At 38.6% G+C, this 27,144-nt stretch overlaps 1 protein-coding gene and 1 long non-coding RNA gene across 4 annotated transcripts in view; one reads left to right on the plus strand and one right to left on the minus strand.

Annotated features, from left to right (window-relative positions):
* ubl7b (ubiquitin-like 7b (bone marrow stromal cell-derived)) overlaps positions 1-4,867 on the minus strand; it is a 13,248-nt gene extending 8,381 nt beyond the window's left edge. For all 3 annotated transcript variants that reach the window (XM_079620602.1, XM_079620604.1, XM_079620603.1), the window contains exons 1-4: positions 4,751-4,867; positions 3,965-4,142; positions 2,326-2,445; positions 2,156-2,238 (exon numbers count right to left, since the gene is read on the minus strand). In XM_079620602.1, coding sequence (XP_079476728.1) covers positions 2,156-2,238; positions 2,326-2,445; positions 3,965-4,139 — 378 coding nt within the window. In that variant the 5' untranslated portion in view covers positions 4,140-4,142; positions 4,751-4,867. The remainder of the gene's footprint in view (positions 1-2,155; positions 2,239-2,325; positions 2,446-3,964; positions 4,143-4,750) is intronic.
* Positions 4,868-5,903: 1,036 nt separating this feature from the next.
* Positions 5,904-27,077, plus strand: LOC307003462. The gene is made up of 3 exons (XR_013798715.1): positions 5,904-6,400; positions 16,336-16,474; positions 27,026-27,077. It is a non-coding gene; the product is annotated as an uncharacterized lncRNA (long non-coding RNA).
* The last annotated feature ends 67 nt before the right edge of the window (positions 27,078-27,144 follow it).

Here is a 27,144-nt window from a genome sequence, read left to right on the forward strand (position 1 = left end):
TTTTATGATGGATAGATGCACTTTTATGATGGATAGATGCACTTTTATCAGGGATAGATGCACTTTTATCAGGGATAGATGCACTTTTATGATGGATAGATGCACTTTTATCAGGGATAGATGCACTTTTATCAGGGATAGACGCACTTTTATCAGGGATAGATGCACTTTTATCAGGGATAGATGCACTTTTATGATGGATAGATGCACTTTTATCAGGGATAGATGCACTTTTATGATGGATAGATGCACTTTTATGATGGATAGATGCACTTTTATCAGGGATAGATGCACTTTTATCAGGGATAGATGCACTTTTATGATGGATAGATGCACTTTTATAAGGGATTATGCACTTTTATCAGGGATAGATGCACTTTTATGATGGATAGATGCACTTTTATGATGGACAGATGCACTTTTATGATGGACAGATGCACTTTTATGATGGATAGATGCACTTTTATGATGGATAGATGCACTTTTATGATGGATAGATGCACTTTTATGATGGATAGATGCACTTTTATCAGGGATAGATGCACTTTTATCAGGGATAGATGCACTTTTATGATGGATAGATGCACTTTTATGATGGATAGATGCACTTTTATGATGGATAGATGCACTTTTATCAGGGATAGATGCATTTTTATGATGGATAGATGCACTTTTATCAGGGATAGATGCACTTTTATCAGGGACAGATGCACTTTTATCAGGGATTATGCACTTTTATGATGGATAGATGCATTTTTATGATGGATAGATGCATTTTTATCAGGGATTATGCACTTTTATGATGGACAGATGCACTTTTATGATGGATAGATGCACTTTTATGACGGATAGATGCACTTTTATCAGGGACAGATGCACTTTTATCAGGGATAGATGCACTTTTATGATGGATAGATGCACTTTTATGACGGATAGATGCACTTTTATCAGGGATTATACACTTTTATGATGGATAGATGCACTTTTATGATGGATAGATGCATTTTTATCAGGGATTATGCACTTTTATGATGGATAGATGCACTTTTATGATGGATAGATGCACTTTTATGATGGACAGATGCACTTTTATGATGGATAGATGCACTTTTATGACGGATAGATGCACTTTTATCAGGGACAGATGCACTTTTATCAGGGATAGATGCACTTTTATGATGGATAGATGCACTTTTATGACGGACAGATGCACTTTTATCAGGGATTATGCACTTTTATGATGGATAGATGCATTTTTATCAGGGATTATGCACTTTTATGATGGATAGATGCACTTTTATGATGGATAGATGTACTTTTATGACGGACAGATGCACTTTTATCAGGGACAGATGCACTTTTATCAGGGATAGATGCACTTTTATGATGGATAGATGCACTTTTATGATGGATAGATGCACTTTTATCAGGGATAGATGCACTTTTATCAGGGATAGATGCACTTTTATGATGGACAGATGCACTTTTATCAGGGACAGATGCACTTTTATGATGGACGGATGCACTTTTATGATGGACGGATGCACTTTTATGATGGACGGATGCACTTTTATGATGGATGGATGCACTTTTATGATGGATAGATGCACTTTTATGATGGATAGATGCACTTTTATGATGGACGGATGCACTTTTATGATGGACGGATGCACTTTTATGATGGACGGATGCACTTTTATGATGGACGGATGCACTTTTATGATGGATAGATGTACTTTTATGATGGACGGATGCACTTTTATCAGGGATAGATGCACTTTTATGATGGATAGATGCACTTTTATCAGGGACAGATGCACTTTTATGATGGACGGATGCACTTTTATGATGGACGGATGCACTTTTATAATGGATAGATGCACTTTTATCAGGGACAGATGCACTTTTATTATGGATAGATACACTTTTATGAAGTTTAAAACAGAAATGGCCATTCACTGCCATTATAAAGCTGGGAAGAGCCAGGACATTTTTTAATGCAACTCTGATTGTATTCGTCTGTAAGAAGAATATCATATACACCTAGGATGGCTTGAGGGAGAGTAAATCATGGGCTAATTTTCATTTTTCTGTGAATTATCCGTTTAACTCAAATGCTGAGTGAACAGGCTGGAGTGTTGTAGTGTGTACCGACCGCTTCTCTGTACGCGGAGTTGGAGATCAGGCCGGCCTGAAGCATCCTGAACTCTCGAGCCGCCGCAGATCTGTTCACCGGCTCTGTGTGAGGAGGAACACGAGACACATCAGCACTGATGAACCTCACAGACACTGCAATCCCTCACCCGAGCTCAGATCCTCACGCACCAGGCTTGACCTCCGGCTCCGGCCACGTCTTCCTGATGATGTGCAGCGTGGACCCAGACTTGATCCCGTAGGAGTCCAGCGTGAGATCATCCTTGAGCACACAGCCACAGTGCACGAAGTCTGCAGAACACAGCAGTGAACATGCACTAGCGTTGCTGAAAGCTCTGCTTATACGAATCACATATTCATTAATGTTCATAATAGAGCAAAACATCCAAGTATCATCAAGTTATGTTTACCACAGAGCTCATACAAACCCCATTATTATTTAGATTTTTAATTTGTCTAAGCTTTTTTTTTTTTTTTTTTTTTAATGTTGGTTAAATTTTTTGTATATTTATATATATGTTTTTATATTCCTATTTAGGTTTAATCTATTTTAGTTATTCTTCTTTTTTTTTTACCAGTTAATAATTTTAGTGCAGTTTATTGCAAAGACATTTTTTTTCATAAAAACCCCATTATAAAAACCCAGAGGGCGAATTACGGGTTATGATTTCATCCCTTCAGTACTCCATTAATATTTTGAAAAAGCTTTTATTTAATTTAGTTTTCTATTTTAATTTATTTTAATTCATTTTTTAGTTAATTTTTTCGTAATTTTCGTAATATATAATATATATACATTTATATATTTATTATTCCCATTTAGATTTAATTTATTTTAGTTCATTTTATTTATTTATTACCAAATTAAAGTTTTTTTTGCTTCAACATACATTTATTTAAGTTTATTGCAAAGGCAACATTTCTAATTTTATTTTTACATTTTTCAACAAATATTTAGATTTTTTTTCAGCTTTATTTCAACTAATATAAATATTTTTTTGTAGTTTTAGTTATCAATAATAATAAAAACCTTGACATTCAATCACATCATCCACTGACCAGTTCATAAAACATGAATCATGAATATTCATCATTCATAAACATATGCATCAAGGCACTGCCAGTGTTTTTGAATCCAACCGAGTAAACAGTCGATTCAGGAGTTTCCATGCTTCCTGATCTGATTATCTAAATCTGACTGAAACTTCACTCAGATCGATTGAGTGGTTTAAGACTCTTCAGCTGATTGACCCATAGATATACATAATAAAGGCTAGATGTCTTACAGCGGAGTCTCTAACGGCACCACCGGCGGCCATCTTGTCACAGGCAAGCTTTCTGGCGGGCTCTGTGGTTCCTGATGTGAGGTGATGATCGGTACGAACACAAATACTCTTATCTCGCTGAAATCTTGACGGATTTACAAACAGTTTGGTTTCTTACAAACGTTATTAACGTGGCTATAATTCTGGATGCTTGAATATGTTGAAATACATAATAATTATTCATAAATATGCAGTCAATGTCATAACTACATCTCTGACGTTTATAACAAACCAACCCGTTTGAAAATCAGTAGAAAATTGAGCAAGTTTAAAAAGTACGTGCATCATTAAAACACAATGTTACGAGTGAGCGAGCTGACTGTGGCAAGATGGCCGCCAGGTGTGGACGTCGACCTCCATTGGCCAGCAGCGCGGACGAGACATCTAGCCTTGATTATGTATATCTCTGGGTTGATCTGATGATAGATGGCTGACGTGTGAATGCAGACTGACAGTAATGGTCGTGAGGACCGATCAGCACTGACCGATGAGCTCGGGCTCGGGCAGCGAGTCGGATAACTGCGCTGAGATCAGTTGTTTGAGCGTCGACACCTGGTATCCGCCGGGATGAACGTCTCCAGGCTCGGCGTCTGGGAACTGGAACATGGCCTTGGGTTTGTCCCGGAGTTTCAGCGAGAGATGCCACGCTGAACCCTCCATCTCCTTCACAAGAGTCGACAACAACACACCATTAACTCTCAATCGCTTAAGAGGAGCAGGTTACCGTAATATAGAGGACTTGAGTCTTGTGTGTTTCATTTATTGCACTTTCTCTAATATATACACTGTCAAAGGTTTTTGTTCTGTAAGATTTGTAATGTTTTTAAAAGAAGTCTCGTCTGCTCACCAGGGCTGCATTTATTTTATATTTTAAAACTAATGTGTTAACAAAAGCAAAACCACCTGACTTTATCCAAGCTTCAGATTTCTGTTCTGGAAATGTATGTGAAATTATTAATGCTTATTTAATTTGATAACAATGACGCCTTCACATATGTAAACATGACATTTTAGAAAACTTGTTGTAATAAAAAAACAATTAGCTTCATGTAAATTACTGTGACTAATCAACTTGGTAACTGTTAAGTAAGTTATGCTAACTATTGATTAGTGTCATTGTTTTATAGTCAACTATTGTTTAATGAATCTCTCAAAGATGATGACGACAGCAGATCAACATCGCTCACTTATTGCTCTCAGACACAATACATTAACTTCGCATCACGGTGACATTTAATACGACAGGATTAATATCTAAAGTAATATCTCACCAGTTTTATTGCGAACTCTTCACAGCAGTCAGTCAGCGATGCAGCGCTTTGTCAACAACTGGTAACCGGATGTGATGTCACACAGTTTCCCCCCAAAATAAAAGTATAACAAACTCGTCTTATAAATATTGTAGCTTATGTTATATAATGTCGCGTAGTGCATCTGAAATTGATGTCTATGAATTTAGACGCTCTATCGTAATTTATAACGTATATGTAATTCAATGTTAAAAAGGAAACGTACTTTCGTTGAATTTTAATCAAGTCAATTAAAATACTTTAATTAAGAATTTAAACAATAAATATAAAGCTATTTATTTCACATGTTTTTTCTCATAGGTTTTTCTCATAGACAGTATAGGTTTTTCTCTAACGTGTTATTTGATTCACTGTAATGAAGTGTAGAGTTCAGTCTGCGCCACCGTGTGGTACTGAGAGGTAATGCAGGGGCGACTTTAGTCTTTTTTTCTTTATTTTATTTTTTCTGTTAATACTCAGTAAAACCAGCGGTGTGATTGGATTAATAATATATGCTATATAGAAGTGAAAGTTAAAGTGAAGCAGCATAAACATGTACCTTTAGTGCAATGGCAGTGCAATCCTTTATATACTGTATGAGTGCAATGTGGTGTTTGGAAACTTCTCATCCTAACCCATACAATACATCTCAGATGCAGGTGTGTGACTCTCCACAGGGGATCCTCTGCTGTTTAAACCTGTTAAATTAAATTATTCATTTAAACCTGTTACAGAAAAATAATATAATATAATATATATATATATATATATATATATATATATATTTTTTTTTTAAATATTCTAAAAAAATAAATACAGAAAAATATTTATAAAAAAAAAAAACGAAAAGAATGCCATTTTGCATATATTTAATAATATTTTTTGGTAACACTTTATTTTACAGTGTCCTTGTTACATGTTAATAACAGTAAGTTATGCATAATTATATGCAACTAACTCTAAACCCTAATTCTAACTCTATAGTGTTAACTCTACATGCAGTTAATTATTGTTTCTCACACTTAAATATATAATTGCACTGTAACACGGACACCTTAAGGAAAGTGTAACCTGATTTTATCCTAATAGACTTTTTGCTTTTGCTTTATATAAAACACTAGGCTATAATTTATCTGATAAAGTTAGAATATTTTGGAGCCAGATTTATTTTATTTTTAGTATTATGTTGATATTTTATTATTTTAGTATGTATACACACACCTAGTAAATATTAAAAAGTAAGCTTAATCAATAATAAGTTTGACTGTTTTCAAACTGTATGACAGACTGTTTTCTCATCTTTGCATTATGAGTATAGACACTTCTGTATGTTCTCCGGTAGCGCGAACTGGTTAAAGCCGCGGTGACGTCATCCCCAGACTGGTGATGGTGGTGTAGGAGTGGTTTGGTTTCTCTCTCCGGCCGGAGAATAAGCAGCTCACAGAAACACTATTTCTCGAAGATTCGCCTTCAGAACCACAGCTGGCTTCCAGCGGTCACTCACTCTCAAACACGGGCATGACAGAGAGTAAAGTTCGCCTCGAGTCTCCTCGGATCATTTGCTAGAGATCATTGTTCACGCCGCTGGAGTAACGGAGCTTTGTCCTGGTCCAACTTCTCACTGCTGGGATGGTAAGTTCATTAAAAATGTCTTTCAGAATCAGATGCATGCTGGGGATTCGGGAGAAAATACGGCTCGGTTTATATAGGCTAGCCTATGCAACGGAGAAAAAAACAAATGAATGAAACGTTTTTGAAAGGAGTCAAAATGTAAGTAGCCTAAGTTATAGCCTATAGTTATATATTTATTACAGCGACATCATGGTGCTTGGAAATAATCGTGTTACTTTTATTTGTGCCAGATTTCATTACTCACTTGTTGGTGGTTTGCTTTCATGAATCCAGGCCTAGTGTTTTAAGGTTTTAAGATCCTCTAAAGTGATAAAATCCCAAAGTGAGTGTTGTTTTGAAAGGCCAGGTCTTTGTTTGAGTGTGTGAAGCTCCACCACACCCCGAAGCTCTGGATCTGATTCACCTTCAGCATCTGTCGTTCACTTCTGTCGTTCACTTCTGTCGTTCACTTCTGCCGTTCTCACTGGATCTGCTTCAGCATCTGTCGTTCACACTGGATCTGCTTCACCTTCAGCATCTGTCGTTCACACTGGATCTGCTTCACCTTCAGCTTCTGTCGTTCACTTCTGTCGTTCACTTCTGTTGTTCACACTGGATCTGATTCACCTTCAGCATCTGTCGTTCACTTCTGTCGTTCACTTCTGCCGTTCACACTGGATCTGCTTCACCTTCAGCATCTGTCGTTCACTTCTGTCGTTCACTTCTGTCGTTCACACTGGATCTGCTTCAGCTTCTGTTGTTCACACTGGATCTGATTCACCTTCAGCATCTGTCGTTCACTTCTGTCGTTCACACTGGATCTGCTTCAGCTTCTGTTGTTCACACTGGATTTGCTTCACCTTCAGCTTCTGTCGTTCACTTCTGTCGTTCACTTCTGTCGTTCACACTGGATCTGCTTCACCTTCAGCATCTGTCGTTCACTTCTGTCGTTCACTTCTGTTGTTCCACTGGATCTGCTTCAGCTTCAGCTTCTGTCGTTCACTTCTGTTGTTCCACTGGATCTGCTTCACCTTCAGCTTCTGTCGTTCACACTGGATCTGCTTCACCTTCAGCTTCTGTCGTTCACTTCTGTCGTTCACTTCTGTCGTTCACACTGGATCTGCTTCACCTTCAGCTTCTGTCGTTCACTTCTGTCGTTCACTTCTGTCGTTCACTTCTGTCGTTCACTTCTGTCGTTCACACTGGATCTGCTTCACCTTCAGCTTCTGTCGTTCACTTCTGTCGTTCACACTGGATCTGCTTTACCTTCAGCTTCTGTCGTTCACTTCTGTTGTTCCACTGGATCTGCTTCAGCTTCAGCTTCTGTCGTTCACTTCTGTTGTTCCACTGGATCTGCTTCAGCTTCAGCTTCTGTCGTTCACTTCTGTTGTTCCACTGGATCTGCTTCAGCTTCTGTCGTTCACTTCTGTCGTTCACACTGGATCTGCTTTACCTTCAGCTTCTGTCGTTCACTTCTGTTGTTCCACTGGATCTGCTTCAGCTTCTGTCGTTCACTTCTGTCGTTCACACTGGATCTGCTTCACCTTCAGCTTCTGTCGTTCACTTCTGTCGTTCACTTCTGTCGTTCACTTCTGTCGTTCACACTGGATCTGCTTCACCTTCAGCTTCTGTCGTTCACTTCTGTCGTTCACTTCTGTCGTTCACACTGGATCTGCTTCACCTTCAGCTTCTGTCGTTCACTTCTGTCGTTCACTTCTGTCGTTCACACTGGATCTGCTTTACCTTCAGCTTCTGTCGTTCACACTGGATCTGCTTCACCTTCAGCTTCTGTCGTTCACTTCTGTCGTTCACACTGGATCTGCTTCACCTTCAGCTTCAGTCGTTCACTTCTGTCGTTCACACTGGATCTGCTTCACCTTCACCTTCAGCTTCTGTCGTTCACACTGGATCTGCTTTACCTTCAGCTTCTGTCGTTCACACTGGATCTGCTTCACCTTCAGCTTCTGTCGTTCACTTCTGTCGTTCACTTCTGTTGTTCCACTGGATCTTCTTCAGCTTCAGCTTCTGTCGTTCACTTCTGTCGTTCACACTGGATCTGCTTTACCTTCAGCTTCTGTCGTTCACTTCTGTCATTCACTTCTGTCGTTCACTTCTGTTGTTCCACTGGATCTGCTTCAGCTTCAGCTTCTGTCGTTCACTTCTGTCGTTCACACTGGATCTGCTTTACCTTCAGCTTCTGTCGTTCACTTCTATTGTTCCACTGGATCTGCTTCAGCTTCAGCTTCAGCTTCTGTCGTTCACTTCTGTCGTTCACACTGGATCTGCTTCACATTCAGCATCTGTCGTTCACTTCTGTTGTTCACACTGGATCTGCTTTACTTTCAGCTTCTGTCGTTCACACTGGATCTGCTTCAGCTTATGTTGTTCACACTGGATCTGCTTCACCTTCAGCTTCTGTCGTTCACACTGGATCTGCTTTACCTTCAGCTTCTGTCGTTCACACTGGATCTGCTTCACCTTCAGCTTCTGTCGTTCACACTGGATCTGCTTTACCTTCAGCTTCTGTCGTTCACACTGGATCTGCTTCACCTTCAGCTTCTGTCGTTCACACTGGATCTGCTTCACCTTCAGCTTCTGTCGTTCACACTGGATCTGCTTCACCTTCAGCATCTGTCGTTCACTTCTGTCGTTCATTTCTGTCGTTCACACTGGATCTGCTTCACCTTCAGCTTCTGTCGTTCACACTGGATCTGCTTTACCTTCAGCTTCTGTCGTTCACTTCTGTCGTTCACACTGGATCTGCTTCACCTTCAGCTTCTGTCGTTCACTTCTGTCGTTCACACTGGATCTGCTTCACCTTCAGCTTCTGTCGTTCACACTGGATCTGCTTCACCTTCAGCTTCTGTCGTTCACACTGGATCTGCTTCACCTTCAGCTTCTGTCGTTTACTTCGGTCGTTCACACTGGATCTGCTTCACCTTCAGCTTCTGTCGTTCACACTGGATCTGCTTTACCTTCAGCTTCTGTCGTTCACTTCTGTCGTTCACACTGGATCTGCTTCACCTTCAGCTTCTGTCGTTCACTTCTGTCGTTCACACTGGATCTGCTTCTCCTTCAGCTTCTGTCGTTCACTTCTGTCGTTCACACTGGATCTGCTTCACCTTCAGCTTCTGTCGTTCACTTCTGTCGTTCACACTGGATCTGCTTCACCTTCAGCTTCTGTCGTTCACTTCTGTCGTTCACACTGGATCTGCTTCACCTTCAGCTTCTGTCGTTCACTTCTGTCGTTCACACTGGATCTGCTTCACCTTCAGCTTCAGTCGTTCACTTCTGTCGTTCACACTGGATCTGCTTCACCTTCACCTTCAGCTTCTGTCGTTCACACTGGATCTGCTTTAACTTCAGCTTCTGTCGTTCACACTGGATCTGCTTTACCTTCAGCTTCTGTCGTTCACTTCTGTCGTTCACACTGGATCTGCTTTACCTTCAGTTTCTGTCGTTCACACTGGATCTGCTTCACCTTCAGCTTCTGTCGTTCACTTCTGTCGTTCACACTGGATCTGTTTCAGCTTCTGTCGTTCACACTGGATCTGCTTCACCTTCAGCTTCTGTCGTTCACACTGGATCTGCTTTACCTTCAGCTTTTGTCGTTCACACTGTATCTGCTTCCGCTTCAGCTTCTGTCGTTCACACTGGATTTGCTTTACCTTCAGCTTCTGTCGTTCACACTGGATCTGCTTTACCTTCAGCATCTGTCGTTCACACTGGATCTGCTTTACCTTCAGCATCTGTCGTTCACACTGGATCTGCTTTACGTTCAGCTTCTGTCGTTCACACTGGATCTGCTTCAGCTTCTGTCGTTCACACTGGATCTGTCGTTCACTTCCGGTGTGGCTTCCGGTGTGACCTCTGACCCGACAGATCTGTAAACACTTCAATATAAATAAAAAAACTGTGTAACTCTTTACAATAAGGTTCATTATTTAAAATTTATGTATGAACTAACAATTAGCAATACATTTGTTCCTGTATTTATTCATCTTTGTTAATGTTGTTAGTTAATACAAATCCAGCTGTTCATTGTTTGTTCATGTTAGTTCACAGTGCATTAACTAATGTTCACAAACACAACCTTTGATTTTAATAGTGCATTAATAAATTATTAAATTAATAAATGCTAAAGATGTTTTGTTCTACACGTAACTAAGGTAGTTAACTAATGCTAACTAATGAACCTTATAGTAAAGTGTTACCAAAAACTTTTTTTTTAATGTGATTTAACCCATGAACATGTATTTTGTTGCTTCAGCAACATGACTAATATTCCTGCACAGTTCGGTTTGCATGCGGTGGTTTGGAGGTTAGCGTTTCCTCTCAGTCCAGATGATATTGATTTTGTTGTCTGATCCTGGACGGAAGATCCCTGACCGAGTGTTTCCGGCGATGAAAAGCGTCTGAGATTCCTGAAGAAGCGAGGAGAGAAAGAGCTTTTCAGACTGGAGTTTAGACTGTGCTTTATAAGTATAAGCCCGACTACTCTGAAATTTTCCCCGTGATGTGCTTTTAAAGAGTGTGTGTCCGCATGCTTTGTGCTGATGTTAGGGTTTTGTGTGTGTGGTCATGACTAAGGCATAGCGAGAGGGCGACGAGTTCTCGTATTACACACTGGGAGCTTTACTGGGAAGAATTTAGTCCTGTGAGCCGTTCACTGCGTTATACAGTCATATTTATACAGTTATACAGCCATATTTATACAGTTATACAGTCATATTTATACAGTTATACAGTCATATTTATACAGTTATACATTCATATTTATACAGTTATACAGCCATATTTATACAGTTATACAGCCATATTTATACAGTTATACAGCCATATTTATACAGTTATACAGTCATATTTATACAGTTATACAGCCATATTTATACAGTTATACAGTCATATTTATACAGTTATACAGCCATATTTATACAGTTATACAGCCATATTTATACAGTTATACAGCCATATTTATACAGTTATACAGCCATATTTATACAGTTATACAGTCATATTTATACAGTTATACAGTCATATTTATACAGTTATACAGTCATATTTATACAGTTATACAGCCATATTTATACAGTTATACAGTCATATTTATACAGTTATACAGCCATATTTATACAGTTATACAGTCATATTTATACAGTTATACAGTCATATTTTATACAGTTATACAGTCATATTTATACAGTTATACAGTCATATTTATACAGTTATACAGCCATATTTATACAGTTATACAGCCATATTTATACAGTTATACAGTCATATTTATACAGTTATACAGCCATATTTATACAGTTATACAGCCATATTTATACAGTTATACAGCCATATTTATACAGTTATACAGTCATATTTATACAGTTATACAGCCATATTTATACAGTTATACAGTCATATTTATACAGTTATACAGCCATATTTATACAGTTATACAGCCATATTTATACAGTTATACAGTCATATTTATACAGTTATACAGTCATATTTATACAGTTATACAGTCATATTTATACAGTTATACAGCCATATTTATACAGTTATACAGTCATATTTATACAGTTATACAGTCATATTTATACAGTTATACAGCCATATTTATACAGTTATACAGTCATATTTATACAGTTATACAGCCATATTTATACAGTTATACAGCAGCCATATTTATAGTTATACAGCCATATTTATACAGTTATACAGTCATATTTATACACTTATACAGTCATATTTATACACTTATACAGCCATATTTATACAGTTATACAGTCATATTTATACAGTTATACAGTCATATTTATACAGTTATACAGCCATATTTATACAGTTATACAGCCATATTTATACAGTTATACATTTATACAGCCATATTTATAGTTATACAGCCATATTTATACAGTTATACAGCCATATTTATACAGTTATAGTCATATTTATACAGTTATACAGCCATATTTATACAGTTATACAGTCATATTTATACAGTTATACAGCCATATTTATACAGTTATACAGTCATATTTATACAGTTATACAGCCATATTTATACAGTTATACAGCCATATTTATACAGTTATACAGTCATATTTATACAGTTATACAGCCATATTTATACAGTTATACAGCCATATTTATACAGTTATACAGCCATATTTTCTACAGTTATACAGTCATATTTATACAGTTATACAGCCATATTTATACAGTTATACAGCCATATTTATACAGTTATACAGCCATATTTATACAGTTATACAGTCATATTTATACAGTTATACAGCCATATTTATACAGTTATACAGCCATATTTATACAGTTATACAGTCATATTTATACAGTTATACAGCCATATTTATACACTTATACAGCCATATTTATACAGTTATACACCAGTTATACAGTCATATTTATACAGTTATACAGCCATATTTATACAGTTATACAGCCATATTTATACAGTTATACAGCCATATTTATACAGTTATACAGCCATATTTATACAGTTATACAGCCATATTTATACAGTTATACAGCCATATTTATACAGTTATACAGTCATATTTATACAGTTATACAGCCATATTTATACAGTTATACAGCCATATTTATACAGTTATACAGCCATATTTATACAGTTATACAGCCATATTTATACAGTTATACGGTCATATTTATACAGTTATACAGCCATATTTATACAGTTATACGGTCATATTTATACAGTTATACAGCCATATTTATACAGTTATACAGTCATATTTATACAGTTATACAGCCATATTTATACAGTCATATTTATACAGTTATACAGCCATATTTATACAGTTATACGGTCATATTTATACAGTTATACAGCCATATTTATACAGTTATACAGTCATATTTATACAGTTATACAGCCATATTTATACAGTCATATTTATACAGTTATACAGCCATATTTATACAGTCATATTTATACAGTTATACAGCCATATTTATACAGTTATAGTCATATATTTGTGCTCAGAACTTGATTATGTTTCTCAGCAGAGATGTGAATGTGAGACGGTGGATCAGCTGTTTGTGTCTCTCAAATATAAACTCGGTCAGCTTTATAAACTAATGCGAGCGTTTTCAAACAGGTTCTGTCGTTATTCATGAATATAAAGGCAATGTGTGTTTTAGTGCATATAAACCTCAACACACACACACACACAGACTAACATTCAAACGGAGGGTCGATAAGATTTTAAAATGTTTCTGAACGAATAATGTTCGATTTAATTTAATATGTAGCCTGAATATAAACATATATATATATATTTATATGGACAAATGCACCCACACTTCCTGTTTTACTGTGTCAGCGCAGGACAGAAAACCCCTGTATGAAGTCTGACTTTAGTTTTACAGTGAAGAGAAAGAAAGAGGAAATGATACAGGAAGTAGAAATCATGACCAACTTACAGGAAATTTTTTAAATATTCCATCTATCTGTCTATCTATCTGTCTATCTATCTATCTATCTATCCGTCCGTCCGTCCGTCCGTCCGTCCGTCTCGTTCGTTCTGTCTATTTTTAGGAAATGTGGTATTTCTTCTGACTGTTATGCAGATGACACACACATGTATCTGCGTTTGAACAGAACACACACTCCTGCTTCAGTGCCTCTGCTGCTGCGGTGTCTTGAGGAAATGAAGGCCTGGATGGCACTGAATTTCCTAAGTTTGAATGAAGATAAAACAGAAGTTCTGCTGTTTACGCCGGCTGGCACTTTTGGATCTTGGGGAATTGAATCCACTTGTGAAACCCAATGTAAAAATGTAGGTGTTATTATGGACTGTGATTTTAAATTGGATAAACACATTAACTTGGTAGTTCAATCTAGTTTTTTCCCCCAATTGAGACAACTCACCAAGCTGAAATCTTTCCTGTCTTTTATAGACTTTCAAAGACTTATTTGTATCTCATGGCGTCTGGATTGTTGTAATGTCCTCTATAGGCATTAGTCCGGCCTCTCTCTCTAGAAGCTCGCCTGTTGACGGGCAGAGACAGCGGGAACACATCACCCCTGTTCTCTCCTCTCTTCACTGGTTGCCTGTCCATTTTAGGATTCATTTTAAGATTTTCATGTTTGTTTTTAAATCTCTTAATGGTCTTGCACCTCATTATCTCTCTGACCTGATCAAGCATGCTCCGCAGAGAGCGCTTGGGTCCGCTGACCACTGGCTTTAGTTGTCCCACGGGTAAAGCTGAAGAGCAGGGGGCCGAGCATTGGCAGTAGCGGGACCCAAGCTTTGGCCCTGTACATCAGGCCGACTCAAACACTTGCTGGTTTTAAATATAGTCTTAAAAACTATTACTATAGTCTGGCATTTGACACTATGTGAGAGTTGTTTTATTGTTTTATTTCTGTGCTGCTGACTGTTTGTATCATTGATATAGGATATACGTGTACAGCACTTTGTTAAACACGCTGTTTTTAAAAAGTGTTTCATAAATAAACTTTGACTTTGACTGTCTGATGTTCGTTCGTTCGTTCGTTCGTTCGTTCGTTCGTTCGTTCGTTCGTTCGTTCGTTCGTTCGTTCGTTCGTTCATTCATTCATTCATTCATTCATTCATTCGTTTTGTCTGTCTGTCTGTCTGTCTTTGTCTATGTAGTTCGTTCGTTCGTTCGTTCATTCATTCATTCGTTTGTTCTGTCTGTCTGTCTAGTTCGTTCGTTCGTTCTGTCTGTATGTCTGTCTGACGTTCGTACGTTCGTTCGTTTTGTCTGTCTGTCTGTCTATAATTTGTTAGTTCTGTCTGTCAGTCTGACGTTCATACGTTTGTTCGTTCATTCGTTCGTTCATTAGCTTTGTCTGTCTGTCTGACGTTCGTTCGTTTTGTTCGTTCTGTCTGTCAGTCTGACGTTCGTACGTTTGTTCGTTCATTCGTTCGTTCATTAGCTTTGTCTGTCTGTCTGACGTTCGTTCATCCATTCGTTTTGTCTGTCTGTCTATCGTTCGTTCGTTTCATTAATTGTGTCTGTCTGTCTATCATTTGTTTGTTCGTTCTGTCTGTCTGTCTGTCTGTCTGACGTTCGTACGTTTGTTCGTTCATTCATTTTGTCTGTCTGTCTGATGTTTGTACGTTCGTTCGTTCGTTTTGTCTGTCTGTCTGTCTATCATTTGTTCGTTCTGTCTGTCAGTCTGACGTTCGTACGTTTGTTCGTTCATTCGTTCGTTCATTAGCTTTGTCTGTCTGTCTGACGTTCGTACGTTTGTTCATTCGTTCGTTCATTAGCTTTGTCTGTCTCTCTGTGTCGTTCGTATGTTCGTTTATCCATTCGTTCATCCATTCGTTTTGTCTGTCTGTCTGTCTGTCTATCGTTCGTTCGTTGCATTCATTTTGTCTGTCTGTCTATCATTTATTCGTTCGTTCTGTCTGTCTGTCTATCTGACGTTCGTACTTTTGTTCGTTCATTCTGTCTGTCTGTCTGTCTGTCGTTTGTTCATTCGTTCATTCGTTCGTTTGTTCGTCTATCTATCTATACAAGTGTTTGCATCCATGTATTCTGTGTGTCTGTGTATGAAGTTTTGGGCCTAAATCAGTATTTGAGTCCTTTAGCAGTGTGTTCTCACTTCATCACCTAGATTCACGAGATCCGCATGTTGCGTCTGTGTGTTCACTGTGTGTTCACTGTGTGTTCACTGTGTGTTCACTGTGTGTTCACTGTGTCGGAAAGGTCAAGATCCGGCCATACATCATCAAACGGTGACCCTTTCACAACGGCACATTGGAGCATCGGTTTATTAATATCTACGGTTTAACAGCTGGTCATGTTCACTAGAGATCTATGAAGGTTTCGCCTGACACACACACACACACACACACACACACACACACACACACACACACACACACACACGTACACAGCTCCAGGTTAATCAGTCTCTCTCTGTTTTTCCCCCACAGTGCCGTGATTGAAGGATCTGCCCCGCTGTTACACACACACTCGGACTCACACACACTCTGGGTCGGATCACACACACTCGACTCGACGTCGTCATGTTGGCTCTCCTGTTGTTTGCTCTGCTGGCGGTTCGCTCTCACGGTGGGTGAAGCTTCTCTGATTAACCAAAGATCACAACCTCGAAACTGCACACACACACACACACACACGTACACACACACACGTACACACGCACACACACACACACACACACACACTAGGGATGTTAACCGATGACCGTTTGACCGATGGTTGACCGTATCAACGTTAACCGATCAAAGTTTTCGGCAGTAGGTTAAAAAAAAAAAAAAGTGATCTCTAAATTAGGCTATATAGTGGACTAAACGCTACTACAGTTAGCGTCTCATTCCAAGATCTTTTTGTGTGAAGTGAACAAATCCCTCACTCAATTTTTCATAACTCGCCAGTTTGTACTTAATAAACCAATAAAAACATTCGGCGCGAGGTCACAGCGTTTGCGTTCGCACGCTCACAAGGATTGCAAAAAGTAAAGGCTACAGGCTAACACACTCGAGGGTAGAGCCAGCGCAGACGACAGGAGGAAGCGTGCGAGGAAGAGTAGTGTGTGTGGGACCATTTCACCAAACAGAATGACACAGATGTAAGTTGCAACTTGTGTGATACAGCGCTTAAATAAAGTAGTAGCACATCATCTATGATGCATCACTTGAAAACGTGACACCCGCAAGCCTGGAGCTGTCATTTATGAGCCGCGGCAATGTTTCAAATGAGCTTCTAACGCTAGACAAACTCCTTATTTTCAACGCGTTATTTTCGACTCATGTTTCGTGACGTGAGTGGAAGGGCGGCGCAGTGTGTGTGTGTGTGTGTGTGTGTGTGTGTGTGTGTGTGTGTGAGAGAGCGGGAGGCAGAGCGGCGGAGAGATGCGACAGAGTTGCGAAATTGCAGGCGCGGCTCGAAATGGCTGTTATTTCAAATAGCGTAGCATATTTTAAACTAATCGGTTAACCAGTTTCAACCGGCTAATGAGGCTCGGTGGTCGGTCAAGAATTTTTTTAGTTTTCGCCATCCCTAACACACACACACACACACACACACACACACACGCGCGTGCACACACACACACACACACACACACACACACACACACACACACACACACACACACACACACACACACACACACACACGTACACACACACACACACACGTACACACACACACACACACACACACGTACACACACACACACACACACACACACACACGTACACACACACACACACACATACACACGTACACACGCACACACAAAACAAAACATCTGACAACAGGGATGCAGTTTCATTAGCTTACATATACATTGATATGTTCTGAAATGTCCCATAAACTGGTGAGGTATCTGTGAAGTTGGTTTCATAGACGCACAGCATGAAAAAAAGTGATCTTTCCCAATTAGAAGTCCATCAGAGGCTTAAAAGTGATATCCTTAGTTAAATTTGCATATGGCATAAAGGGATTCCTGTGTAAGATTGGATTCATAATGAGCTCTGTAATTGGTTAATATCGGCCTCTTTGGTAAAAAAACGTAAAACTCTATGAAAACACACAGACACAGTGTAAAATGAGAAAGGTCAGAAATATATTTAGGAAAGTTAAAAAATCAAATCTGTTAATTTTTAGGTTATTCCCTATAGACCTGCAAACCTGGAGGAAGAAGAGAGGAAGACAGAAAAGGGTTTTTCCTTCTGACTCAGTGTTTGTGTTCACGTGTGTGTGTGTGTGTGTGTGTGTGTGTGTGTGTGTGTGTGTGTGTGTGTGTGTTCGGGCGTGGCGTCTGGAACTCGAGCCACAGTTATGGCTGTTTCATAGCTCTCGGTTTAATCCTCAGTGCAGAAGTGGACGGCGACTACGAGCTTTATTCCTCAGAGGATCCTCAAAATACATGAGGAGGATCTCAAATACAATCCAAGAAGTTTCTCGACTCTTACCTCTCGACAGAAGAGCAAACTCAATATACAGGACATGAATTGGGTCCTAGGATGTATGAGCTCATATGCTTTCATATTTTCATTCCCAGTTCCTCCACTTGTCTGTGTTTCCAGCACATGTGTGGTGCACTAGCTATGGCTCGAGGCCTGCGATCGGACGCCTGCTAATGCAAGGCTTTCAGACTCAGAGTTTCGGGAAAACTCATAAGACTTCAACCAACTAACTAAACTTGTTTTCCAAAAATATTCAACATTTTACAGGAAAATCCTAGTAAGAAAAACACATCTAAAACACATGGTAAAATGTTATAAATGCAAGTACAGTATGGAACTGAGCAAATTATTAAAGTATCCAAAGCATTTAATAAACACTTACTAACTTACTAACTAACTAACTTACTAACTAACTTTGATTTCCAAAAAATTCAAGATTTTCCAGTAAAATCGTAAAAACTACTGCTGGACAACGATTAATCACATCTAGGGATGCATAACGATTAATCGCAATTAATCGTTTGCAGAATAAAAGTTTTTGTTTACATCATATATGTGTGTGTACTGTGTATAATAATTATGTATATATAAATATACAAACATGCATGTATAATTTTAAGAAAGAAATCTGTTTATATTTTAAGTATTTATAATTATATATAATATAAATTATATTTAAATATAAAAATGTATATAAACATGTAAATATTTTTTAAATATATACATTTATGTGTGTCTATTTATAAATACATAATTATTTTACACAGTACACACACATATATATGATGTAAACAAAAACTTTTATTCTGCAAACGATTAATTGCGATTAATCGTTATGCATCCCCAATCGCATCTAAAATAAAAGTTTGTGTTCACATAATATTTGTGAATTATCAGATGTTTTTATGACCTTTTAACTTTTAATGCCAGGGCAGTAGACAGACAGACAGACACACACACACACACACACACACACACTAGGCCACGCGTCTGATCGAATGATCTGAGGTTATGGAAAATCTCACTCGTAGCTAAGCCCATGCGGTGTGTTTTGGCCCCTCGTTATTTTTCTCCAGCTTTGATGGATTTGCTAAAATGTAAGTAGAAGGAACTGGTAATTAAAGCCCAGCGCATCACACAACAGAAGCTCGTTGCACTTTGATGTTTTAAGTCTGTGACCAAAATCCTTAGATCTTCGCAGCGTGTGGCGTCAACACTCTTCTAGCACGCAAACTTGTGAGACACACTGCGACCTGTAGGAAACTTTTCCTTCTTCTAAGCAAATACCAGGAGACGTTTGGATCACGTTCAAGCAGAAGTTCTTTATTGAGCGCGGCTGCAATTCTTTCAAACAGTCTAGACCTAACGGTCTTCCAACATCAGTCTAACTCTAATACAGTATTGCATTGTAGTTATATACATTCCCAGGGGGAGGAGTCTTCTTATCCAGCAAAAACCGGTATGGCAGGTTCTCTAGATTGCTCTAGAGAAACCGAGCCAATCAGCTATTGTATTGCTAATCCAATCATCCTGACTTGATTGCTCAAACCTTAACATTATCATAGAGACAAAGGCACCGCTGTACCTTGACCTTAATGGTCAGGAAGTGCATAAAGACAAAAGCTAATGTCAGACTCTTGAATTGCTTGACTTAATCTTCATCTATACCTTAAATGCTAAAATCAGTATTCTTCAACGTGATGTTTAGGTAAGAAAGCATATCTGAAAAAGATTCCTAAAATTTGTTATCCTTCAGTCCCCCGTTTGAGAGTTCTTAAAAACTCTCACATAATATACAAATTTAGACACTAAAAGTTCATTCTTGTAACTTGTGTTCGTTACAGGCACGTAGCTTATTCTGTGTAGTTCTTCTGTAATTGCATGCGGACACAGAAACAAACATGCAATTAGGGTTTGTGAACCTTTCAGTCATCTAGTGGACTGAAGGTTCCATTGATGACATACGGAACGTATGTGAGTCTCTGCGTTGTGTATTTTTATTTTATTTTATTTGTGATAGTTGGCTCAGCAATGGGTCGAGTCATTTTCTGGAAGTTTGTGGCTTCATACGCAGGTGAGGAGGTCGGTGCATACTGCATATGGGTCTCGGGACAGTCATCCAGTGATATCTGCACAGAGGAAGAAAGAAAACAAAAGAGAAAACGGCAACAGAGCAGTAATCGTTGTAAAGACTGCAAACATTAGGGTTCAATCTGTTCAATCTGAGTCTGCTATTTGTTGTTCCTTATTTCCCTAATTCTCAATTCATGAGACACCTATGAACCAGTGAGGTAAGGATGGACTAGTGGAGGGGAAGGCCTAAGAGGGAAATCTTCACCGCAGGTTTGGCCCCCGAAGCCTATTGCTTTCGGTTCTTCCCTGGGCTCCTCACTGGTCCGTGTGTCCTATCCTGTCCCTGTTGAAGGGGGAAACAACCACGAGTTCAATGACGAGGGGAGGGGTTGCTTCAAACTAGTAAACAAATGGAGTAAAAGCTGCATAACATTGTTAACTTGTCTTAAGTTATGCTTGTTTTTTCTACATTCTTTTCCAAAATGTCCGTGCTTGCCACAGTAAGAACAAGTGGCTTCTCTAGGACTTTTGCGTTTCTTTGGCTTCTCTGAGTTGACCTTAACAGTAACTGCTGCAATTCTTACTCTCTCTCTGACATCAAAGTCTCTTTCCCAAGTGACTAAACTGTCCAGGTTGTCTTCCAGGGTTCTACTGGACCATGTTAATTCTAAGTAAGGCAATGCATTTTTATGTTCTGACAGAAGACCCTGAAACCATGTGCGAACTAGGGGACCATTATCACCTAGCACCTTCTCTGGCGTGTCTGCAATTCCACTGTACCCTGCAGCAGTCTGACAGAAGCGTTCTGTGTACTCACAAACAGATTCACCCTTCTTCTGTACACAATTAGTGAGCTTTGACCAGTCCATGTGTGGTCCAACAATGTTCTTTAGAATTTTCAAGACACCTTCTCTCAACTCATCTTTACTGGCATGTAGCAGTTCAGAAGTAACAGCAGATTCAAAACTGTTGAATTCAGATTCAGTTAAAATTTGTGACATCAACTGTGTGACTTCTGTTACCGCCATGTCATATAGACGCATTTTGCTGATCAATGCCCTTCTAAATTCAGAAAAATTTGTGCGTGCTGGAGGTAAGCTCTGAGATATTCTCTCTATATCTTTAGGAGCTAACGTTGAAATGACTGCTTGTGACTGCAGTACGGAGGTTGCAGATGGAACTGTGTCAACCCCTTTTACCTGAGGCTTTTGTCTAGCTACGCACACTTCAACTGCATTTACATCTGCATTGACATTGTCCTCTATACTATCAAAAGACTGTAGATCAGGATAGCTTTCATCTGACTGTTGGTCTTCTGAGTCACATTTGGTTGAGGCCGTGTTATGGCCCACCTTGTCTGTGAGACAGGACATTCGAGTATGCAATTGTTTGTTCTGTTCTTTTAACTTATCAATACAACGAGCTTGTTCTTGTACAATGGATAAGCTAAACTCTCTGTGACATAATATAATACCTTTCACATTTTTCTTCCTGATACATGCACCCAACACTTTCTTGCAATCTTCAATAGACCATACTTTGTCTGCATCAATGCCAAATTTCTTTGTTAAATTCAATCTGACTGGCTCAGTCACGATGGAGTCCATGTGCTCTGATAACAAAGACTTGAATTCACTATCTGTCCATAAAGGGGTAGTCAGTCTAGTACTTTTCCTAAACATTGTGAATTTCTATGTTACCACACAAACAAACACTAAACTTCTCTCTACTGTCTTACAAACAGAGGGTACAATCTTATTAGCACATGACGCTAATCTTCTCTAGCTTACAAAGGACAGGCCTTCTCTAGCAAGAGGATACACACAAATCTTAACACATAATGCTAACCTTCTCTGTGAAACAAAGGATAAACAAACTAACTAGCACGTAATGCTAATCTTCCCTGCCTAACAAGAAAGCAGAGGATAAACCAAAATAAAAGAAATGAATCGTCTCTAGCAAACGTAGAGGGTAACAAAATATTAGCACGTAATGCTATTCTTCCCTGCCTGAGAACAGAGGATACCAACAAAAACAAAATATTAGCACGTAATGCTATTCTTCCCTGCCTGAGAACAGAGGATACCAAAATATTAGCGTAATGCTAAACTTCCCTGCCTAAAAACAGAGGATAACTTTCATCTCTAAAAGAAAAACTTTAGAGGATAACTTAGTTAACAAAACTTGCAGCTGTTTGTTTAACGCTTCTCTGTCGGCGCAGAGGATTACACTTTTGTACTGGTATTGTAGGTTCTTTTGGATAGTCGCACTCACCAGACCTTGCTTTGTTCAGCTGGAAGTTTTGCTCTGGATTCCAAAAGATGCAGCCTGGAAAGCAGATCTTTGTTTGAGATTCAGTCTGGAACTCAGTCAGTTGAGATCTTTGTTGAGGATTCAGGTTGGAGGAAGCTGGAACTCAGTCAGATCTTTGTGAGTAGCTCTATCCGGGTCACGGCACCAAAACTGTAGGAAACTTTTCCTTCTTCTAAGCAAAGACCAGGAGACGTTTGGATCACGTTCAAGCAGAAGTTCTTTATTGAGCGCGGCTGCAATTCTTTCAAACAGTCTAGACCTAACGGTCTTCCAACATCAGTCTAACTCTAATACAGTATTGCATTGTAGTTATATACATTCCCAGGGGGAGGAGTCTTCTTATCCAGCAAAAACCGGTATGGCAGGTTCTCTAGATTGCTCTAGAGAAACCGAGCCAATCAGCTATTGTATTGCTAATCCAATCATCCTGACTTGATTGCTCAAACCTTAACATTATCATAGAGACAAAGGCACCGCTGTACCTTGACCTTAATGGTCAGGAAGTGCATAAAGACAAAAGCTAATGTCAGACTCTTGAATTGCTTGACTTAATCTTCATCTATACCTTAAATGCTAAAATCAGTATTCTTCAACGTGATGTTTAGGTAAGAAAGCATATCTGAAAAAGATTCCTAAAATTTGTTATCCTTCAGACCTTAGCTATCAGTACACCGTGTCTGAACCACGCGATACGATTCCAGCCAATCAGAAGAGCGTGTGGGCGGAGTCTCTCTGCAAGCGCACTGCACTCGCAACCAAATCAATCATAATTCACAGCCAATCAGAAGAGCTTGTGGGCGGAGTCTCTCTGTAAGCGCACTGCACTCGCAACCAAATCAATCATAAATCACAGCCAATCAGAAGAGCTTGTGGGCGGAGTCTCTCTGCAAGCGCACTGCACTCGCAACCAAATCAATCATAATTCACAGCCAATCAGAAGAGTGTGTGGGCGGAGTCTCTCTGCAAGCGCACTGCACTCGCAACCAAATCAATCATAATTCAAAGCCAATCAGAATAGCCTGTGGGCGGAGTCTCTCTGCAAGCGCACTGCACTCCGAAACCAATTCAATCATAATTCAAAGCCAATCAGAAGAGTGTGTGGGCGGAGTCTCTCTGCAAGCGCACTGCACTCGCAACCAAATCAATCATAAATCACAGCCAATCAGAAGAGCTTGTGGGCGGAGTCTCTCTGCAAGCGCACTGCACTCGCAACCAAATCAATCATAATTCAAAGCCAATCAGAATAGCCTGTGGGCGGAGTCTCTCTGCAAGCGCACTGCACTCGCAACCAAATCAATCATAATTCAAAGCCAATCAGAATAGCCTGTGGGCGGAGTCTCTCTGCAAGCGCACTGCACTCGCAACTAAATCAATCATAAATCACAGCCAATCAGAGCGTGTGGGCGGAGAACATTTTTTCCCCCAAATCGTTCAGCTTTATCGTTCATGCTTCAGAAAACTTTCCCTCTGACAGATTACAGTACTGAAGTGCGGCCAATGACATTTCTTTCTTTCCCAGATGTGTTTTCTCAAGGTCATCTAACTATAAACTTCATGGCTTTTATATTGTCTCTTCCTCATGACCGATCGCATAGGAAGGGACATTTGGGGATCATTGCAGTGGCAAATTTGTTAGTGCATCCTTTTTTTTCTTCTTTGATCAGAGAGTGTTGCTCAGCACCGTGTGGCCTGCAGTTGCTGGTGTTCATGATAAAGCCCCGCCCCCTCTCTCTCGCATTACTCAGTTATGAGGATTATATCAGCAGATTTCACATGTCTTCTTCTGGGAATCAAGACCAGAGCTGTGCGTGATGCGCCTCTCTCACTCCACTCATCCCTCTTTTTCTTGCCTTCTTTTCTTCTTCTCATGACACTTTGCAAAGGAGTTCAGCGTCCCTGCACCCAGATTATCTCCACACCTGCATGAAGATGATCATTAATGATCTTTATTCTGTCAGAGAACAGGAACGCTTCATAACCTCACGGCTCACCGCTTCACAAATAATAACATATATTTCTAAAAAGCTAATACTCTGTGGCGGTTTATTTCAGTCTGTGTGATATGTAAGGGATAATGTACAGCGAGGCGGTTGTTATAGCTCTACATTATCCCACTTATTACATGGCTACCTACCAAATAAATCAATAATTTGACACAAATTTTATTAATTTGACACAAAGTTTATTGATTTAAAAACGATTGTATTGTATATATATATTGTATTAAAGAACACTGTGTCCATTGTGTTATCAAGAAATAACAGACCGCATTCTACCGGTACATTCGAATTTAACCAAGCCATGTTATATATATATATATGAGTTAATATTTCTGTTTGAAATTTTATTTTATTATAGCATAATAGGGTAAGTTAATGTGTATGGACTGTTTTCCTCTCATCAACAACAAAACCACACACATGGATTTATTTGCCATAAGCATGCAATGGAAACTAATGATTTTAAGTTTCATATTGTGATTACAGTAATTCTGACACAAATGTAGCATCAGAGGAGTTTAAACCCTCTGAATGTGTTCATATTATAATATAAATAAATATGTTTTTATTTGATTTAATTAATTATAGCTCTAAATGTTTAACTTTCAGGCTCCAATCAAACATAATAATTTCAGTCTAATAATTATGATAATAATAATAATAATAATATATATATTAATTTTATTTTTATTAGTATAATAGCAATAATATAATTGTATTCTTTGTTGTGCTGTCTTGTCTATTTTTTGTCAACTTTATTATTTTAAGAAAAAGTAATTACATTTTGAAAAGCTTCCACTGACATCATCAATGGAATGTTCAACTTTTTTTTATTTTCTTTTTTTTTTTATTGCTCAAATGTAAACAACAGTATACAAAGTATACAAAACACACAACTTAATATTACCCTTGCCCGGGGGATAGGCATCACATACATTCAAACAAATTGTAAGTTATACAAATATTTCTAGTTTTCATAGCCTTTTTGTTCAACGAACCACTAATTAATTTTATATACGATAACATATCACAATAAAAATGTTTAAAGGCCGGTTTTTGTTTTATATATTTGCATTTGCATTTGTACAACTTTCAAAATGTAACGGACAGCAATGACATCACATCTATTTTGCATATTGAATAGAGATTGGCCTATCGGTCTTCCTGCATTTAAACCTAAACCTTGAAGACTACATCCAGCCAGTAATTGCAGATCCCGCCGTCTTCTGCTTCATGATCCCGCTCTCGCTCGCTCTGTTTCTCCACCTCAGTGCGTTCTGTAAAACTGCCATCTTCTTGACCTCCACACGGCGGACTCTCTGAAAGAAGAGAGAGAGAGAGAGAGATGGATATTTACACAGTGAATGTCATTATGTTTTGTGAATGTTTTGACAATATCATCCTATCGGACCAATAAAGCCCTTTGAGCAGAACTTAATCTCATATATATATATATATAGAGAGAGAGAAAGAGAGAGTGAGAGTGAGAGAGGGAGAGAGAGAGAGAGAGTGAGAGTGAGAGAGGGAGAGAGAAAGAGAGAGTGAGAGAGGGAGAGAGAGATATGGAAAAAGTGCAGAGGTGTTATTATGTTTCAACAATACACGGACATACCAGACTCATAAATCATATTCAAATGGAAATCAATCTCTCACATACAGTATGCATTTATATACTGTATATACATTTATATAATTTATATTATATATAAATATTTTATATATAAATATAACCAATTTTTCTAAAATATATAGATGATTGTGTGTGTTTTATATATAAATAATTATACACAGTACACACACATATATTATGTAAACACAAACTTTTATTTTGGATGCGATTAATCACGATGGATCTTTTGACAGCCCTAATTTATAACACAATAAATACTAATTTCAAACTAAATATTGGGGAGTCCAGAATTTTATGTAAATATACACTCTAAAAAATGCTGGGTTGTTTTAACCCAACTTTGGGTCAAATATGGACAAACCCAAACGTTGGATCAAAAATGCAATTTAAAAATTTAACCCAATGGCTGGGTTTGTCCATATTTGACCCAAAATTGGGTTAAAACAACCCAGCATTTTTTAGAGTGTACATAATTGTGTACATAAATTCAAAATATACTAGTGTACACACAACATACGTATTTAACCCAACAGCCTGGTTATTGCTAGAAATTACGCAATGATTTTAAAAATGACCCAACATTTTTGGAAAATAACCCAACATAGTGACCCAAATATGTGTAACCCAACGGTTGGGTTAAATTAATAAGCCAACATGTTTTACTGTGTAGAGAGCGAGGTGATTGGCTCGTCCCTGTGGTCCGGTGTTACCCATGATGCTCTGTGCCGGTGATGTCACCGAGGAACCCCTCTCCCTCTCTGCCGGATCAGGGGAGAGAGAGGATGATGT

This window comes from Phoxinus phoxinus (genome assembly GCF_949152265.1).
Source record: "Phoxinus phoxinus genome assembly, chromosome: 8".
In the NCBI taxonomy this organism is placed as follows: domain Eukaryota; kingdom Metazoa; phylum Chordata; class Actinopteri; order Cypriniformes; family Leuciscidae; genus Phoxinus; species Phoxinus phoxinus.